Source organism: Aptenodytes patagonicus, chromosome 26 (genome assembly GCF_965638725.1).
Source record: "Aptenodytes patagonicus chromosome 26, bAptPat1.pri.cur, whole genome shotgun sequence".
Classification (NCBI taxonomy): Eukaryota; Metazoa; Chordata; class Aves; order Sphenisciformes; family Spheniscidae; genus Aptenodytes; species Aptenodytes patagonicus.
The window spans coordinates 2,200,626-2,214,885 of record NC_134974.1 but is presented as its reverse complement, the minus strand read 5'-3'; the positions used below and the strand labels follow the sequence as shown (position 1 = coordinate 2,214,885).

General features: G+C 53.6%; 1 protein-coding gene and 1 long non-coding RNA gene across 5 annotated transcripts in view; both read right to left on the bottom strand.

Moving 5' to 3' along the window:
• Nucleotides 1-1,896: 1,896 nt before the first annotated feature.
• Nucleotides 1,897-3,206, bottom strand: LOC143171081 (uncharacterized). The gene is made up of 2 exons (XR_012997136.1): nucleotides 2,416-3,206; nucleotides 1,897-1,978 (listed from the first exon to the last, which is right to left on the bottom strand). It is a non-coding gene; the product is annotated as an uncharacterized LOC143171081 (long non-coding RNA).
• A 36-nt stretch (nucleotides 3,207-3,242) lies between these two features.
• Nucleotides 3,243-14,260, bottom strand: part of OTUD7B (OTU deubiquitinase 7B) — a 36,964-nt gene continuing 25,946 nt past the window's right edge. For all 4 annotated transcript variants that reach the window (XM_076359837.1, XM_076359836.1, XM_076359839.1 and 1 more), the window contains 8 exons: nucleotides 13,008-13,109; nucleotides 11,989-12,116; nucleotides 9,645-9,757; nucleotides 8,883-9,010; nucleotides 8,067-8,216; nucleotides 7,059-7,173; nucleotides 5,808-5,892; nucleotides 3,243-4,788 (listed from right to left, as the gene is read on the bottom strand). In XM_076359837.1, coding sequence (XP_076215952.1) covers nucleotides 3,481-4,788; nucleotides 5,808-5,892; nucleotides 7,059-7,173; nucleotides 8,067-8,216; nucleotides 8,883-9,010; nucleotides 9,645-9,757; nucleotides 11,989-12,116; nucleotides 13,008-13,109 — 2,129 coding nt within the window. In that variant the 3' untranslated portion in view covers nucleotides 3,243-3,480. The remainder of the gene's footprint in view (nucleotides 4,789-5,807; nucleotides 5,893-7,058; nucleotides 7,174-8,066; nucleotides 8,217-8,882; nucleotides 9,011-9,644; nucleotides 9,758-11,988; nucleotides 12,117-13,007; nucleotides 13,110-14,260) is intronic.

The following is a 14,260-nucleotide window of genomic DNA, read 5'->3' as shown; positions in this document are numbered from 1 at the left end:
CCCGCGACCCGGCTGAGGTTGGGGCTCACGGGGCGCTTGGGGAGTAGCCGAAACTCTGCCCTTCATAGCAAAAATACTCTTCAAAGACTTTTCATCATTGCCTGAAGTTCAATAGTTTGGGTTGTTTGGTTTTTGTTGGATTTTAAAAAAAAGCTACGAATTCGACTAACCACAATAAAAACCCGGCCACGTCGGGCACTGAAGATGCTGCAGCGTCCCGCCGCGCTGGGAGCCCCGCGCGTGCCAAGGCCGCGGGGCCGGGTGCCCAAACCCCCCCCCCAAACCTGGAGAACAACTTTTTGGGGAGCTTTGCGCTTTCCCTCCTTAACCGCAGCGCCGGGGGGGGGGGGGGGGGGGGCGGCCCACGAGCCCCGTTTCTCATCTCCCTTCCAGGGGCCGGTGGGCCGGGGACAGGTTTGCATCGGCCCTGCCTCAGCGCAGCCGTCCGGGCTCACCCCGTCCTCGGAGAGGTACCGGGGTACACTCAAACGTCCTTAATAAGAACGCAAAGCACCCGGCCAAACTTGCTCCCCCCCCCAAAAAAAAAAGGGCCTCGGGAGGAGAAAGAGCAACAGCGTCTCTGGCACTATGGGATGGGAGATGATTTTCTTCTAGGAGGACGCGTAGATGCTGCCGGCATTCCCCGTTTCTTTTTTTTCCCCCCCTCAAGACAATACGACGCACAACCCCGTCACATTTACGGGGTCAAAGCAAAGCTCCCCTAAACCTCCGCTGCTTTAAACAGCCGAGATCTCCCGGCGGCGCTTCGTTACCATCAAGCGCCGGGAAGGAGCCCCCTTCCAGTCAGCGGGTCCGAAAAAAAATCAGCGCCAGGCGCTGCCCACCCCAACGCGACCTCCGGCAGCCGTCGGCTTGGCACCGCGGCAGGATGGAGTTAACCAAAAGGGAGAGGAATTCCTCCCCCCCCCCCCCCCAAAAAAAAAACCACCCCAGGAACCGCTGGTGATGCATCGCCTTTTGCCTGCCCTCCTCCCGCGCCCGCCGTCCTCGCTTGGGGGGGGGGGGGGGGGAGGCCCCCCCTGAGCATCCCCGGCTCCGATCGCTTGCGGCAGTAGCCGAAGGACGCTCCCCAAACTGAAACGAAGCCGCCGCTCCGACGACAGGAAAAACGAACGGCAGGAACGGGCGTGTGAGCCAAGCGGCCCCCGTCCAGCGAGGATTTCGTTTGGTTTTTAAACGTCCCAGCTTAATATTTGGGGTGAACCAAGAGATGGCTGCGGGGTAAAACCGGGGCGAGAGCCTGCGGCGCTTAACCCGTGCTGTATATCCTCGCCCCGGGTTAAAGCGCATCGGAACGACTGCAATTTGAGGGAACGATTTGCCGTCCGGCGTTTGCTCCCAGGTAAGAGGACGTGCACGGGAGCCACCCTGCAAAAGTCACCTACGGGAGCGGGTGCCGACCCCCCCCCCCCACCCCGGGTCGCACCGACCGTATGTTAAAGCCCTTTTGCAGCACGCGGCTGGGGCAAGGCTCAGCTGCGCTTGGTGATTTAGCAACAACTTAAATCGGGAGCCAAACCACGGCTGGGATATTTACGATCCGTTGAGGGGCAGCTTCGGTGGCTTGACCCAAAACCGTTAGGGGACCCCGCGCAGAAAAAGCCTGAACTGGGAGGGGGGTTTTTTTTTTTTTAGATACACGTTAAACTGGTGAAACTTGTGCATTAGAACGAAGCCTTAGCGCGTTTGCGAGGATAAGGCTGCGGGTGATTCTCCAGTGTTAAGTACACTTGCACCTCCTCCGCCCCGTTTTCTCGTCCCTTCTCCCCGGGAAGGGCAGCGGGCGGGAGCAGCACGGGAAGGGATTGCATAGTTTGATGCCTTCTGGAAAACAAACCAAACCAAAAATAAGAGGGGATGTTGTAAAGCTTTGAATTATCGGTATAATTCCATGTTTTATTTTCACGTGGTAAAACGCTGAACCTTGCCGTATACAGGATGGAGTCCGGTTTGGGAGCTGTAGTTACAAAAAGAGGGGGGGGGGGGGGGGAATAAAATATCTGTGCAAACATTGCAGTGCTAAAGTTAAACCCACCCTGCAAGACGTGAGCGGGAGCGTACGGTTCATCCTACGCCGCAGGGGCTGGGACGGGGTGGGGGGGGGTGGGGGGGAGAAGGGAACATAGTGGACCACATCGAGCGCGTAAGTTAGTTACGGGTTCACCTTTTCTTAACGTTTTGCTCTTTAGCCCTATTATCAAAAAATATCTTTTAATATTCCTCAGCCTAAGGTCAGTTACGTGGCTCAGCAAAATGGAGCCGAGTTAATTCGATTCAGCAGAACAGAGGTAGTACGGAAGTAGCTTGCTCAAGTAGAAAGAGTTATCGCCGGGGGGGGGGGGGGGGGGTGTCCACGTACGGCTGCGAGTGCCCGGCAGCCCGCTGCGGATTTACCTCCCGGTGCTGCGGGACGCTCTTTGTCCTCTCTACTTCCCCACGCCGATGGTTATTGCTGGGTGGAGACACTGACCTTGTTTCTTGTCTCAGTTTTTACTAAGTCGGGTCGACCGTACCGCGAAGGGAACGGTTTTGCACAGTACTTCTGCAGGGAAAAAACAACTCAAAACCACTCGAGCACTGTGACCACCCCCTCCGTCTCCCTCCCACCCCAAGAAGAGTTTAAAAATAACATTTTAAAAACAGAGTCGAGCCCGTCAGAAGGGCAGAGCCCCGAGCCCGCTGCTCAGAGATGCTCGGAGACATCCGACGGGGCCGGGCTCGGATGAGTTCAATTGAAAAACACAAAACAAAACAAAACAAAAAAAACCCCAATAACGTCCAATTCCAACTAAGTTTCACTCAGTACCAGCAAAAAGAAATACAAAATAAAAACAGTGTTTAAAAAACAAAACAAAACAAAACAAACAACTCGCTCAATTAAAAAGATCTGTGACGTTCAAACTGAAATTCCTGGGGTGTTTTCCGCTCAATTCTGGGCAGTTAGTGACATCGGAGTCCAGCTGGGAGGACGCGGCGGGGTGCTGCTCCCCGTTCGCCTTCTCCGAAAGCTTTGGTCTGGTTTATTGAATCGTTTTGAAGACACCACCCCCCCCCTTCCACCCCGTGCTCCAACCTGAGCACGCCCTCCGCTAATCCCGGTCACCCCTTGCCAGAAGAAGCCTCTTTAAAAGCATCCTTCTCCCTCTTGCAGGGTCTCGGGGAGGAGGAGGAGGAGGAGGAGGAGGAGGAGGTGGGGGGGGGGGGGGGGGGGGCTGGTTTTTCTCCCCCCTCTCTCTCTCCCTCCCACCACCCTCCTGCATCACCTCCGTCACACCAGCCGAATCCCGTTTCTCAGCCCCGTCCGGCCAAATACCCGCTCCCTCCTTCCACAGACAGGGAGAGGAGCAGGGTGTGTGTGGGGGGGGAGTTTAAAAAAAAAACCAAACCCAAAATAAAATATATATATTATTGCATTCCCCATCTTTCGTGGGTCCCAAGATCAGCGCTGGGGCAGGGCGCTCAGAACCTGTGCACTAGAGCCTCCCGCTCCTTGCGTTTCAGCTCCTCTTTGTAACAGCAGGAGCAGAAATTCCCAGTTTCCGGATGCCCGTAAAAACTGCAGTTCGGCTGCTTGCATTTGGTCTGCTGAACGTTATAAAGAACTCGGCTTTTAGTTTTGTCCGCCGGCGTTCCTTTCTGCGAGCTGTCCTGCTCGAGGTATTCCCTGTAGCCGTTGCTGTGCGGGGGGAGGCAGGCTGAGCCGTCGCACTCCGACGGGTAGCTGGGATGGACGTCCATGTCCGTGGGGGAAAACCTCCCCAGGTGGGAAGGGCTGGTTTGGTAGGGGCTCGGCTGCGCCTGGGTGCAATGTCTGGGTAAGGTAGCGTAGGGAGGGAGGCTGCTGCAGGACCCCCCGGCTACCTGCCGCCTGCTGTCTTGATAGCTGGGGGGATGCGACCCTTCCACGCTGTTGACCGTGGAGGGTCTGGGAAAGGTGAAAACGCCCGAATAGCCGGAGGGAAAAGCTGCTATTTTAGCACTTATGGCCAGATCCGGGGCCTGGATGGCGTACGCAGGGGGAGGCTGGGGGTAAGCGGGGTTGAGCATCGCTTCCTCGCCCTTGTGGGCGTTCACCTCCGGCTCCAGCTTCTTGGCAGGGGCAGCGCTCCCCTGCGCCTTCTTCTCTGCCTCCTTTTGCTTCTGCTCGGCCATAAAGCGCTCCTCGGCGTCCAGAAGGTACCGTTGGATCATCTCCTCCTGGTACTGGTGCCGGTTGCTGGTCTTGAGGTGGCCGGCGAAGATGAACTTGCGCTCTCCCTGCATGGCGGCCCGGAGGATGCTCAGGCTCAGCCTGACGTCGTTGCTGTATTTGTAGGGGTCCGACGGCTTCTCGGGGGCTGCTTTACCCGGGCAGGTTTTCTCCACAGGAGCTGACAAGTCTCCTTGGGAAGATTCCTCTTTGCTGCCTTTCCTTGTCTTCAAGGATCCTTTCTTCTTCTTCTCCAAGGTATCTCCCTGCCCGTTGCTCACGCCTCCCTTGATAGTTTTGCTGTGCATCAAGCCACCCATGTTCTTTTTTAGCTTACTTCCCAACGTCTTGCCGAAGCTGCCCAGCTTATTGGCAACCGAGTCTGCCCGTTTTTTATCTTTTTCCTTATCCTTTTCTCGGTCTTTCTTTGGTTTCTCTTTGTCCTTGCAAGCCCTGCTGCCGCCGTTGCTCGCCGAACTGCTGCAGACCGACTCCTTGTCCGACTCTCCCGACTCGGCAGCTGAGCGAGCATCGTCGCCCGCGGAGGCTGTAGGGGATTCCGGCTGGGCCAAAGGTGCCTAGGGAGAAAGAAAACATAGATATCAAAGTCCAGTAAGTTCCTCAGATAAGGATTTTCAGGCTGAAGGCGAAACGGAGAAGTAGGCGCTTGCTCGGAGAACGGAGGGGACAACGTTCAAACACGCTCAGTGTGACGCGTCCCCAGCAGCCGTCCTGCACGTCCATAAACATCTATAACTTGCTGGAGGTTTCAGGGGAAGAGCTAGAGGAGAAAAAGGGGGGCGCTACCGGTGAGGAGGGGGCCAACAAATTCCCCCTCTGGTCACCCACAAGCGCGGCGGGCACGGCTGGCAGCCGTTTCCCTGGGGTCAACGGCATCCTCCATCCCTTCACATCAACGGTTCGTACGTCGATAAGGCCGAGACGGGGACGGGTGACGGCATTTCTAAGCAAAGCACCTGAGAGCACGTGGCCAGTTAAGGAGGTCGCAACCAAAACGTCCCCGTTGGAGCTTTGCTACAGAGGTGACACCTCGACAGTTTCAGACAGACCAAAACAGCTCGTATTTAAGTTTGGGGAGTTTTCTCCTTAAAAGGGGGGGGGGGACACGGACCGAACCCCTTCACGCTGTCAAGGCGGCTACCACCATCTGCCAACGCACCACCACGGAGATTTGGGAAGGGCCAACAAAAGGTCCCAGGAAAACTACAGTCAAACCGTGCGCCTCAAGGCAGGTGCCGGCAGCCGTAAACCAACGGTTCACGTTTGTCTTGGAGCAAGCGGCCGTTGTCTTCACCGCCAGCCACCTGCACGAGAGGCTGCCCTGCAGGACGCACGAGGGCTGCGCTTCAAGTTTGCATGAAGAGTAAAAACGGGCACGAAAAGCTCTAGGAAAAAAAAGGCACAGGCAAAAACCAAGTCGTTTATCTGCTCAGAGCAGTATTAGCCGCAATTTCTGGAGGCGCGGGCAACCTCACGTGAAGGAGAGCAAGCCAGCTGACGACTTCACATCTGCTGCCCTGCAGAAAGGAGCTTTAAATAATTAAAAGAGTAAAGAAAACACTCCTCGGCTCTTTACCTGCATGTCACAAGGCAACGTGATCCATTTAACATTCATGTAGCTGTGCAGCAAGTGCAGCTTTGCTTCCAGTGATAACGTCACGCTAAAATTTAAAACAAGGATAAAAAAAAAAAAGTTAGAGTCAAGTTTTACTTTAACAACTGAGGTTCCCTCCTCCGTATTTACAGTTATTTGCCTTCTTACTTGTCGTCTTGTTATTTGTCGTCTCTGTATTTAAATGCATGTTTTAACACAACAGGGAAAACTGCACCGAGACAGCAGCGGTACAAAAGGTAACATTTTTGTAGCCTTCCCAACCTTTCAGTTAAAACCCAAATGAATAAATAAGACGACTCCTGGATGTCAAAAATCAAGCTTGCTACGAATTAAAATTAACTCGACAGATAATCTTACTTGTACCTGAGACAAATAACAGAAAAGCAGATGTCGCAGACCTAAATAGAGCTAGTTTCAAAATGATTCTCCTCTCCACAAAAACAACTTCAGAAAAAGAGTGAAGATGTTTTCTCAAAAATTTCCACGTGTCAGAAAAAAAAAAAGAAAGAAAAAGAAAAAAAAAAAGATTCTTTCCACTAAAACCACGGGGACAGAGTCTTTTCTACTGGCTCCAAACCCCTCAAAATGAGATACCGTATCGGTAAAACCTGCGCTGAATTTTAACACTTTGATCGCGGAGGTTTCTAGGTTTCCTAACCCGAAGTCAGACGACGGAGAAGTCAACGCCGCCAGCTCCCTGACCGCTACACCCGCCGCTGCTGACTCCCGCCTCAATAACAGGAAACTCGCCACTACCAAACCGTGACGTGGCTCGCCCGTAGTCCGAGGCAAAAATAGGAAGGGTGGCTGACGGCAAGCCATCCTCCCAGCTCCAGGGCCCCCGCTCGGAGATATCTGTTATCCTCGGGTGGGGACAGAGGAATGGAGAAATCCCCCTTTTTCTGCGTGAATCCGACAGCCGATCCTTCGTTGCTTCTCGTTTGCGAGCTACGCCTGGTCTGAAGCCCCAGGATTTGGGGCAATCGTCTCTTTACCTTGGGGGAACGAAGCTGATGAGGTGTCACAATCCTACCCAAAACGTACCGAAATCAGGGCGTCAGGAGAGAACGAAGTGAAAGAAAAAGCTGTTCCATCCCCACCAAAGAGGTTCATACCCCGAGTACAACTTCCATCCAGACACAAGAAATCCCCGGCTGGGGCCGGGGCAAGGGACCCTCCAGCTGTCACCGCTCCAGCCTGCGGTTAACCAACCTGGCCAGCCTGACGTTGTCGCTGTCGTCTTTTCCCCACTGCCATTCCTTCCCGGGATCCACGGCAAAGTGCACGGGGAGCAGCTTGTGCTCGGAGTCCGTCAGGGGGATCACAGCTGCACGAGGGACGGAAAGCGCACTTTTACTGCCCGAAAGGACAAGCCTTTCACGTCGGCAGCCGAGCTCGGAGTGCCTACCAAGAGCAACGTCCGCTCTGACGGCAACCGGTGTCGCGCCAAATCACACAGCGACTGCCAGTGCTTGGGATCACGGAATCATCACAGAATCACAGAATGGGTTGGGTTGGAAGGGACCTCGAAAGGTCGTCTAGTCCAGCCCCTCTGCCATGGGCAGGGACATCTTCAACTAGATCAGGTCACTCAGAGCCCCGTCCAACCCGACCTTGAACGTCTCCGGGGATGGGGCATCCACCCCCTCTCTGGGCAACCCATGCTGGCGTCTCACCACCCTCAGCGTAACGAATTTCTTCCTTATATCTAGTCCGAATCTCCCCTCTTTTAGCTTAAAACCATCACCCCTCGTCCTGTCGCTGCAGGCCCTGCTCCAAAGTCCGTCCCCATCTTTCTTACGAGCGCCGAAAGGCCGCCGTGAGCTCTGCCCGGAGCCTTCTCCAGGCTGAACAACCCCGACCCTCCCGGCCCCTCCTGGCAGCAGAGCTGTTCCAGCCCCCCGAGCATTTTGGTGACCCTCCTCTGGACCCGCTCCAACAGGTCGGCGTCTTTCCTGGGCTGAGGACCCCGGAGCTGGACGCAGTGCCCCGAGGGGAGTCGGGGGGGGTCTCACCGGAGCGGAGCGGAGGGGCGGAATCCCCTCCCTCGCCCTGCTGGCCACGCTGCTGGCCACGCGGCCCAGGGGACGCGTTGGCTTTCCGGGCTGCCAGCGCACGTTGCCGGCTCGTGTCCAGCTCTTCACCCACCAGTACCCCCAAGTCCCTCTCGGCGGGGCTGCTCTCAATGCTGTATTGGTATCAATCTTGTTTATCACCTACCTTGATCTTTTGTGGGTTCCTTCTGCTCCATGGATACCAGGGCAGAAAAATGGGCTTGGTCGTAAGCCAGTACCAAGGGAGAACGATGGCATTTGTTGGCTGGGACTTCCAAGGGAAGATAGATCCCTCCAAAGGGAATAGGAGCAAAAGCTGGAAAGAAATCAGGGCGGTTATTTTTCGTAATAGGTTAAAGAGTTAAGAGTTGTTTGTACTGAAACTGCTCCAGAACAAGCTGTTTGCTTCGTTCAAGGTTTCACCGGCAATCGTCTGTCAGCTCGAGGGCCACTAAAAAAAAAAAAAAAACCACCCCCACAACCCAAAATAGACATCTATTTTACATCAGGAGGAACACAGTTGCAAAACCAACCTGTACTTTCTATAAAAAACACCCTTCTTCACTCCTCCACAAGACAACTTAAAAATTTGCACACAGAATGACGGTAATTGATACATCTTTTCTGACAGGAAATTAAGTCTGCCGGTGGAAAATACTACAGGCAGGGAATGGAATTTCCCATCTCTACGCACACGTGTGGGGGCAAAAGAAGCAGAAAAAAAAAACCACAACCCATCACGCAGATGCTCTTAGAAACAGCAAAAGATCAGACCGCGACGCTGAGCTGTGTCTCTCATACCCTCCACGGGAATCACCCACGGCACCCTGCAGCACTTCAGCGCACCCCGTGCTCCGCTCTCCGATTCAATATCGGGCTTCGTGGAGCGAAAAGACCCCGTGAAAACATGCGGTAGAGAGGAAGCACGCAGTCTGAGCGTGCACAATCCATCAAGACTTTTAAAAGAGGGTGCAGCTCTCACCTTCTCCCCCCGAGTCCCGCAGCATCGTGTCCGCCACCACCACTATGGGTCTCTTCAACACGTGGGCAAGGACGAAAACGTGGAACTCCTCCAGGCTCTCGTACACCGGCTCTTCCGAGCTTTCAACGCTTTGGGAAGTGAGAAAGAAATCAAGTTTTCACCCCTTGCGCATTTAATCATTGCTTTTAAAAATAGGCAGAGGTCTTTATAGGCAGCCACGTAGAGGCAGATCACATTAACAGCATTAAGTTTGATCTCAGCTCTGATTCAAGATGTAGATCCAAAATTACATCCTACTGGAAGACAAGGGTTGTCTCCAGGAGATACCCCACTGCTGCCTGGCACTTCTGGGAGCCTCTTCTCTAAAGAGCCTCAGAAGTGGTGTCTGTTTGGGATGGCTGCGGCGACAAAGTGCCCTTGAGATACAGAGCGAGCACTGCAGCTTTTGTTTACTGCTCTCATTTCGGAGCCATCGACATGATGGAGCACGAGAAAAGATTAGTTTTCCGCTCAGTGTATGCGTTACCCCACGAGAAGGGGTTGGGCAGCATTTAAATCGTTTCCCCGTGATGCTTTATGGACCTCTCGTCGTTCCTCGCGATCCTTCCCCTTCAAACCCTACAAGCTGGGCCAAAGCAGCAATCCCCAGCCTCGTCCCTTGACCTGCCCTTGAGAATTATCCCGAGCTGTCCACTGAAGGAAGATATTCGCTGCGGTTTACATCTAGACTTATTATTTTTTAATCCAGTCCCCGCCACGTACCCTCCGCAGCCGCCCCCGTTGGTGCCGTAGTGCACGCGCGGCTCGCTGGATGCCAGCTTGGTCAGCTCGTTCCACTCCTTCTGCCACTCCTCTTCGGTGTAAACAAGACCAGACTGGAAAACGGCAAATAAAACCCCAAAAAGCTTCAGAGTGAGTATTTTCCAATCTCTTCAGTACAGTTTTATACACGCAGCCACAACTTTTCTCTAGAGATTTATGCAAAAACAATCAATATATTATGCAAAAACATGCACACTTCCAAATCTGTGTTCTCAAGCCGGCCGGGGAGATAATCTGCCTGAAAGGGAAGTTTGCCTTTTTGCGGGGTGGAAGTAAACATTTCAACCCACGGATCGAGAGGAAGCCTTTATTCTTACGCTAAATCCCTCCGGTATTAAAGACGACATAATCTATTGACAAGAGACAGGGGCACAGATAATCGGACTAGCGAAAATACAGGTTTGCCTTTAGAATTTATTTCCCTTCAAAAGACAAGAAGAGACACCACAGCATCCGGAAACATTCGCTTCAAGGGTCGCGTTGGTATTTCAACGCACGGCGAACCTACATTTTACTGGCATTTCCTTACATTACGACTGCAAAACGCCCGCTCTGCAATCGCGCCACGCGCCACGTCCCGGTCCGAAACGGCGCTCCACCGAGCGGGCACCGCAAGGGAAACCCAGGCAGGGCACAGCCCTCTCCTCGCAAAGCCGCGATGCCCTGAAGCCACCCGCCGCCCCGTAGCGGTCCCTCTACGGAATACGCTGCCTTTGGTACAACCATCCTACTCGATAAAGCCTGCGTCGAGTATTAGATTCAGGAATCGCACCTTTCCTCCTTCGTGCAGAAGCTTTTCAAAGAGCTTCCAACGCAGTCGCGGAGTTGAAAGATATCGGAAACCATATTCATCCCAAGGAAGGGGAGAAACACCTTAAAACACGAGACCGCGCACAAAGCTAAGCTCAAGCCTGCTGTGTTTAAGGTCATAAGCCAAGGAACGCGACGGGAGGGGCAGCAGCCTTATCCTCCTCCTCCTTTCCCCGGCTCCATAATCGGAGCTCCAGCATCCAAACACAACATCCTAAACCCTCAAAGCTGCCAAGAAAACCTTCAAGCCGTGCACCAGAAGTAACCGATGGCACGTTCAGCCCTCCGCTTTGCTCCGTAAGGTATTAAGTTTCTCCGCTCCCGGTTAAGCCGTCAACGCGAATTCTTTCGTCGCTGATCTAAAGCTTGTGAAGCCAAGCACGGGAGGAGAGTATCGCACCCAGGGCGGGTTGTGAAATTCAGAGCAACATCCATCACCCTGGGCTGCTTCTTTCAGCGCTTGTTTGGAAAGGAGGAGCTCGCAATCCTCGACTTCCAGCCAACCGCTTAAGCGGTACCTGCAATTCCTGGACCGTCGCACCACCTACGTCCCACACCCACTGCCGAGATCCCTCGGCTTGCGCTGAGGACTACGACCAGGGCACGACACTACCACGTCCTATGAGTATTTGCGAGTCCTTTTAAGACCTGCAAGTCACGGTACTTTGCCGAGGGCTAATTCTGGAGCACGCAGTTTAAAGAGACGCATAAAAGCATGCTTTTAATAATAAGCGATCGGAGACTTTACTGCTAACTACTCCGCTTCGAACAGGGCAATACGTATTGTTTCAAGCCGTCAAGATAGGAATCTTTGTGCCCTTCCAAAATTAAAAAGGAAGCTGGAGAGTAAACAACATCCTTCAGTGTCAGGTGGAAACAAAAGTTTACCCCGTTCGCAAAAACATCTCGACACGGAGGGGCCCTCTCTCGCCGCGTGGGGACGTCTGGTAACTTTCCACCTTGAAGAAGTCATGGCCCTGCTTTTTGGGGGGGGGGGGGGGTGTTGTGTCACAGCGTTGAAAAGCCTTTAGTGTGGCAAGTTCATGAATTTCCTTTTTTGGTGGAGGAGTTTGCTCTGCGCTTCGACCAAGGCGCATCTCACTGATCTTTATCGCTGGAGAGACCTACGCCGCAGCGTTGCTTGTCTCTTAAAAGCCCAGCGCGGCCATCGCATCCTGCTGGATCTTAAATGCCTGAAGGTGACGTGTGTTTTCCCGTCCGTGTTGGACGTAACACGGTTCTAATAAAGAATTTTCCTACCTTGTAATAAAGAGAATTTTGCCATAGTTTAGACTGAAGGATACGTCTCATCGAGGCACAGCCAAGTACAGCAAGCCAGGGAGTTGCCCAAAATTCAAGACAGACTTTATCACGATAGGAAGCACCTCCCAGACCCACGGGATATTTTATCAAGACCTTCCCCCCCCCCCCCCCCGCCCCCGGCAAAGAGGACGGCGTTCGGTCTGGTTCCTACCTCCTTGTTCTGCTGCGTTTGCTGCCAACGCCACCTCCGCTTCAGGGCTTCCCTTTCCACGCCTTTGTCCATCAAGGTGTAAAGGGATTTGCGAAGCATGAGGTCCCGATCGTGGAACCCCCACATACCTGCGCAGGGGGGGAAAAAGAAACAGCGGCAGAGGATTAGCAGCAGCTGGCATCGCTCCGTCCATCCGCTGAGGTCCGACAACCTGCCACGAACCAGGGGAAGCGGGTAAATTGGGAAACAGGGGCAGAGGAATGCAAGTTCCTCAATCCAAATAACAGAATGCCTGGTTCAAAGCCTGCATTTTCCACCTGCAGCGAGTTTTCATGCAGCTAAATGGAGATGCTGACACCTCTGCTTTCAACTCTAGGGCACCTCACAGATGCAGCCAAGTATTTGTTCACAAAAATCACACGCTCCTTTACATCAACGTCTGATGGGAAAACGAGACCGGGTTAAAATGAGACTGTGGTTGCGCCGTGTCTGAAATACAGACACGAAGGAAATGCACAGCCCTGCTGATTTAAAAAAGTCTGGAAACCTCCGAAGTTTTACCACGGTCACACTTGACAAGACGAAATCAAATCTGGACTCTTGAAACGTCAGCGTGCGAAAGGAGGGAAGGGGCGGCTCTGTCATTCCACATTTCCCTCAGAAATACAGGGAAACTCGCCAAATGGACGGGGAGGGGTATTTTAGAAGTACACAAGCTCTTGGCAGCCTGTTTCCTTCAACCCATTCCTCTCCCGCAGAGCCTGAGCGTCGCGACCGCTCGCACGCCTACCGCCGCGGCGGCCGGGATGAGCAGCAGCATCCCCGTTTCCCCACGGGAACGGATGGGAAACGCTCGGGTCCTGCTCCCAAAGGATGGTCCCGGGCTCTCTCCCCCCAGCACAGCCGCTTACCCCAGCCTCAGCCGGAGAAGGGAGGCGACACCAGCACGATGCACGTTACCGGGTCTGACGCGAACCAGTTTGTTATTTCGCCTGCCGTAAATTAAGTCAAGCTCTTACCCAGGGAGGCGGCATGGAGCAGGCAGTTCCCGTCGCCCGTGGTGGCCAGGGGGAGCAGCCTTTGGCAGCTGGGATCCACGTTCGCCCACCAGTTCAGACGACCTGCGGGAATATTTGAGAGCCTGAAAACGGGGCCCGTTACACAACGTGGGACTGGTGCGTTCATCCCCTCAAAAAAAAAAACCAACAAAACCCACGCCGCCGAGGACGGGAGCCTGCTTTGATTTGCAGGGGGGAACACCCAAAGAGATGAGCAGTTACAGACCCGGCTCGTGGCTGGAGGAAGGAAGGAGTCAGGACGGTAACAAGGCAACAAGAAGGGGAGACCGGAGTTACAACCACCTCACGGGGACGCAGGGAAACGGCCAGGCTGATCTTAAGGTCATACAAATCAGAATTAAGGCTGGAAATAGGAGCCAGCCCAGCCAGGCCTTTAACCCAGGCCAGCGTTCTCCTCCTACCCGGTTCTCCCCCCACCCCTACTTATCTCAAAACCCCGAAAAGCCGTCAGCCTGAAAACCCCTCCTCAAGTGCCCGTCGCAAACGGCGCCCAACAACTTTTCCAGTTAACAACCGCTTTTCGTTTCTTCTTGTAACCAAACCGCTCCTCTTTAAACCATCTCACCTCGGTCTTTTTTTCTTTTTTTTTTTGTCCCCGCTCACTGGTTTCGGTACAATACTCAGGAACTTTTGCTGATCCCAGCAGCTTTACCACTGAAAATGCAAACTGACAGTGCTTTACGCCATTTAAAAATAGCAGCTTTTTGGTAATATAAGGCACTTGGAGTAATTCAAGTCAAGAGCATCTAAAAATAGAAGCTAGGAAAAAATTAACATACACGCCGCAGTCAAGTACAGTGCGACTGGAGGTTAAACATTTGTCAAGGAAACGAAGTTGGGCTGAATTAGGACTTTGAACTTGCAACCCAGCCCGCACCTCGCTCGGCTGTGCCCTCAAAAAACAGGCGCTGCCTCCCTTGGCTGCGACTTTTTCCGGGAGCTTTTCTGCAGCGGATCCCGTGCAACGGGCGGTTTTTTGGCTGGTAGATGCTTGTTCGGGCTTCCAACGAGTCGCATTTAAATTGCTCTCGCAGAAAACCAGCCCTTTCCCGGCATTTCCAGCGAAGCTCTCCCTGCTCCCGAGCACGGTCCCCGCCAGGGACCCCGGCTCTCAAACACAGGGTTTCTTGAAATTGTTTGCACAACCTCGGCAACGGCAGCTGTAGAAGAACTAAATACAGAAAACTTGTTTT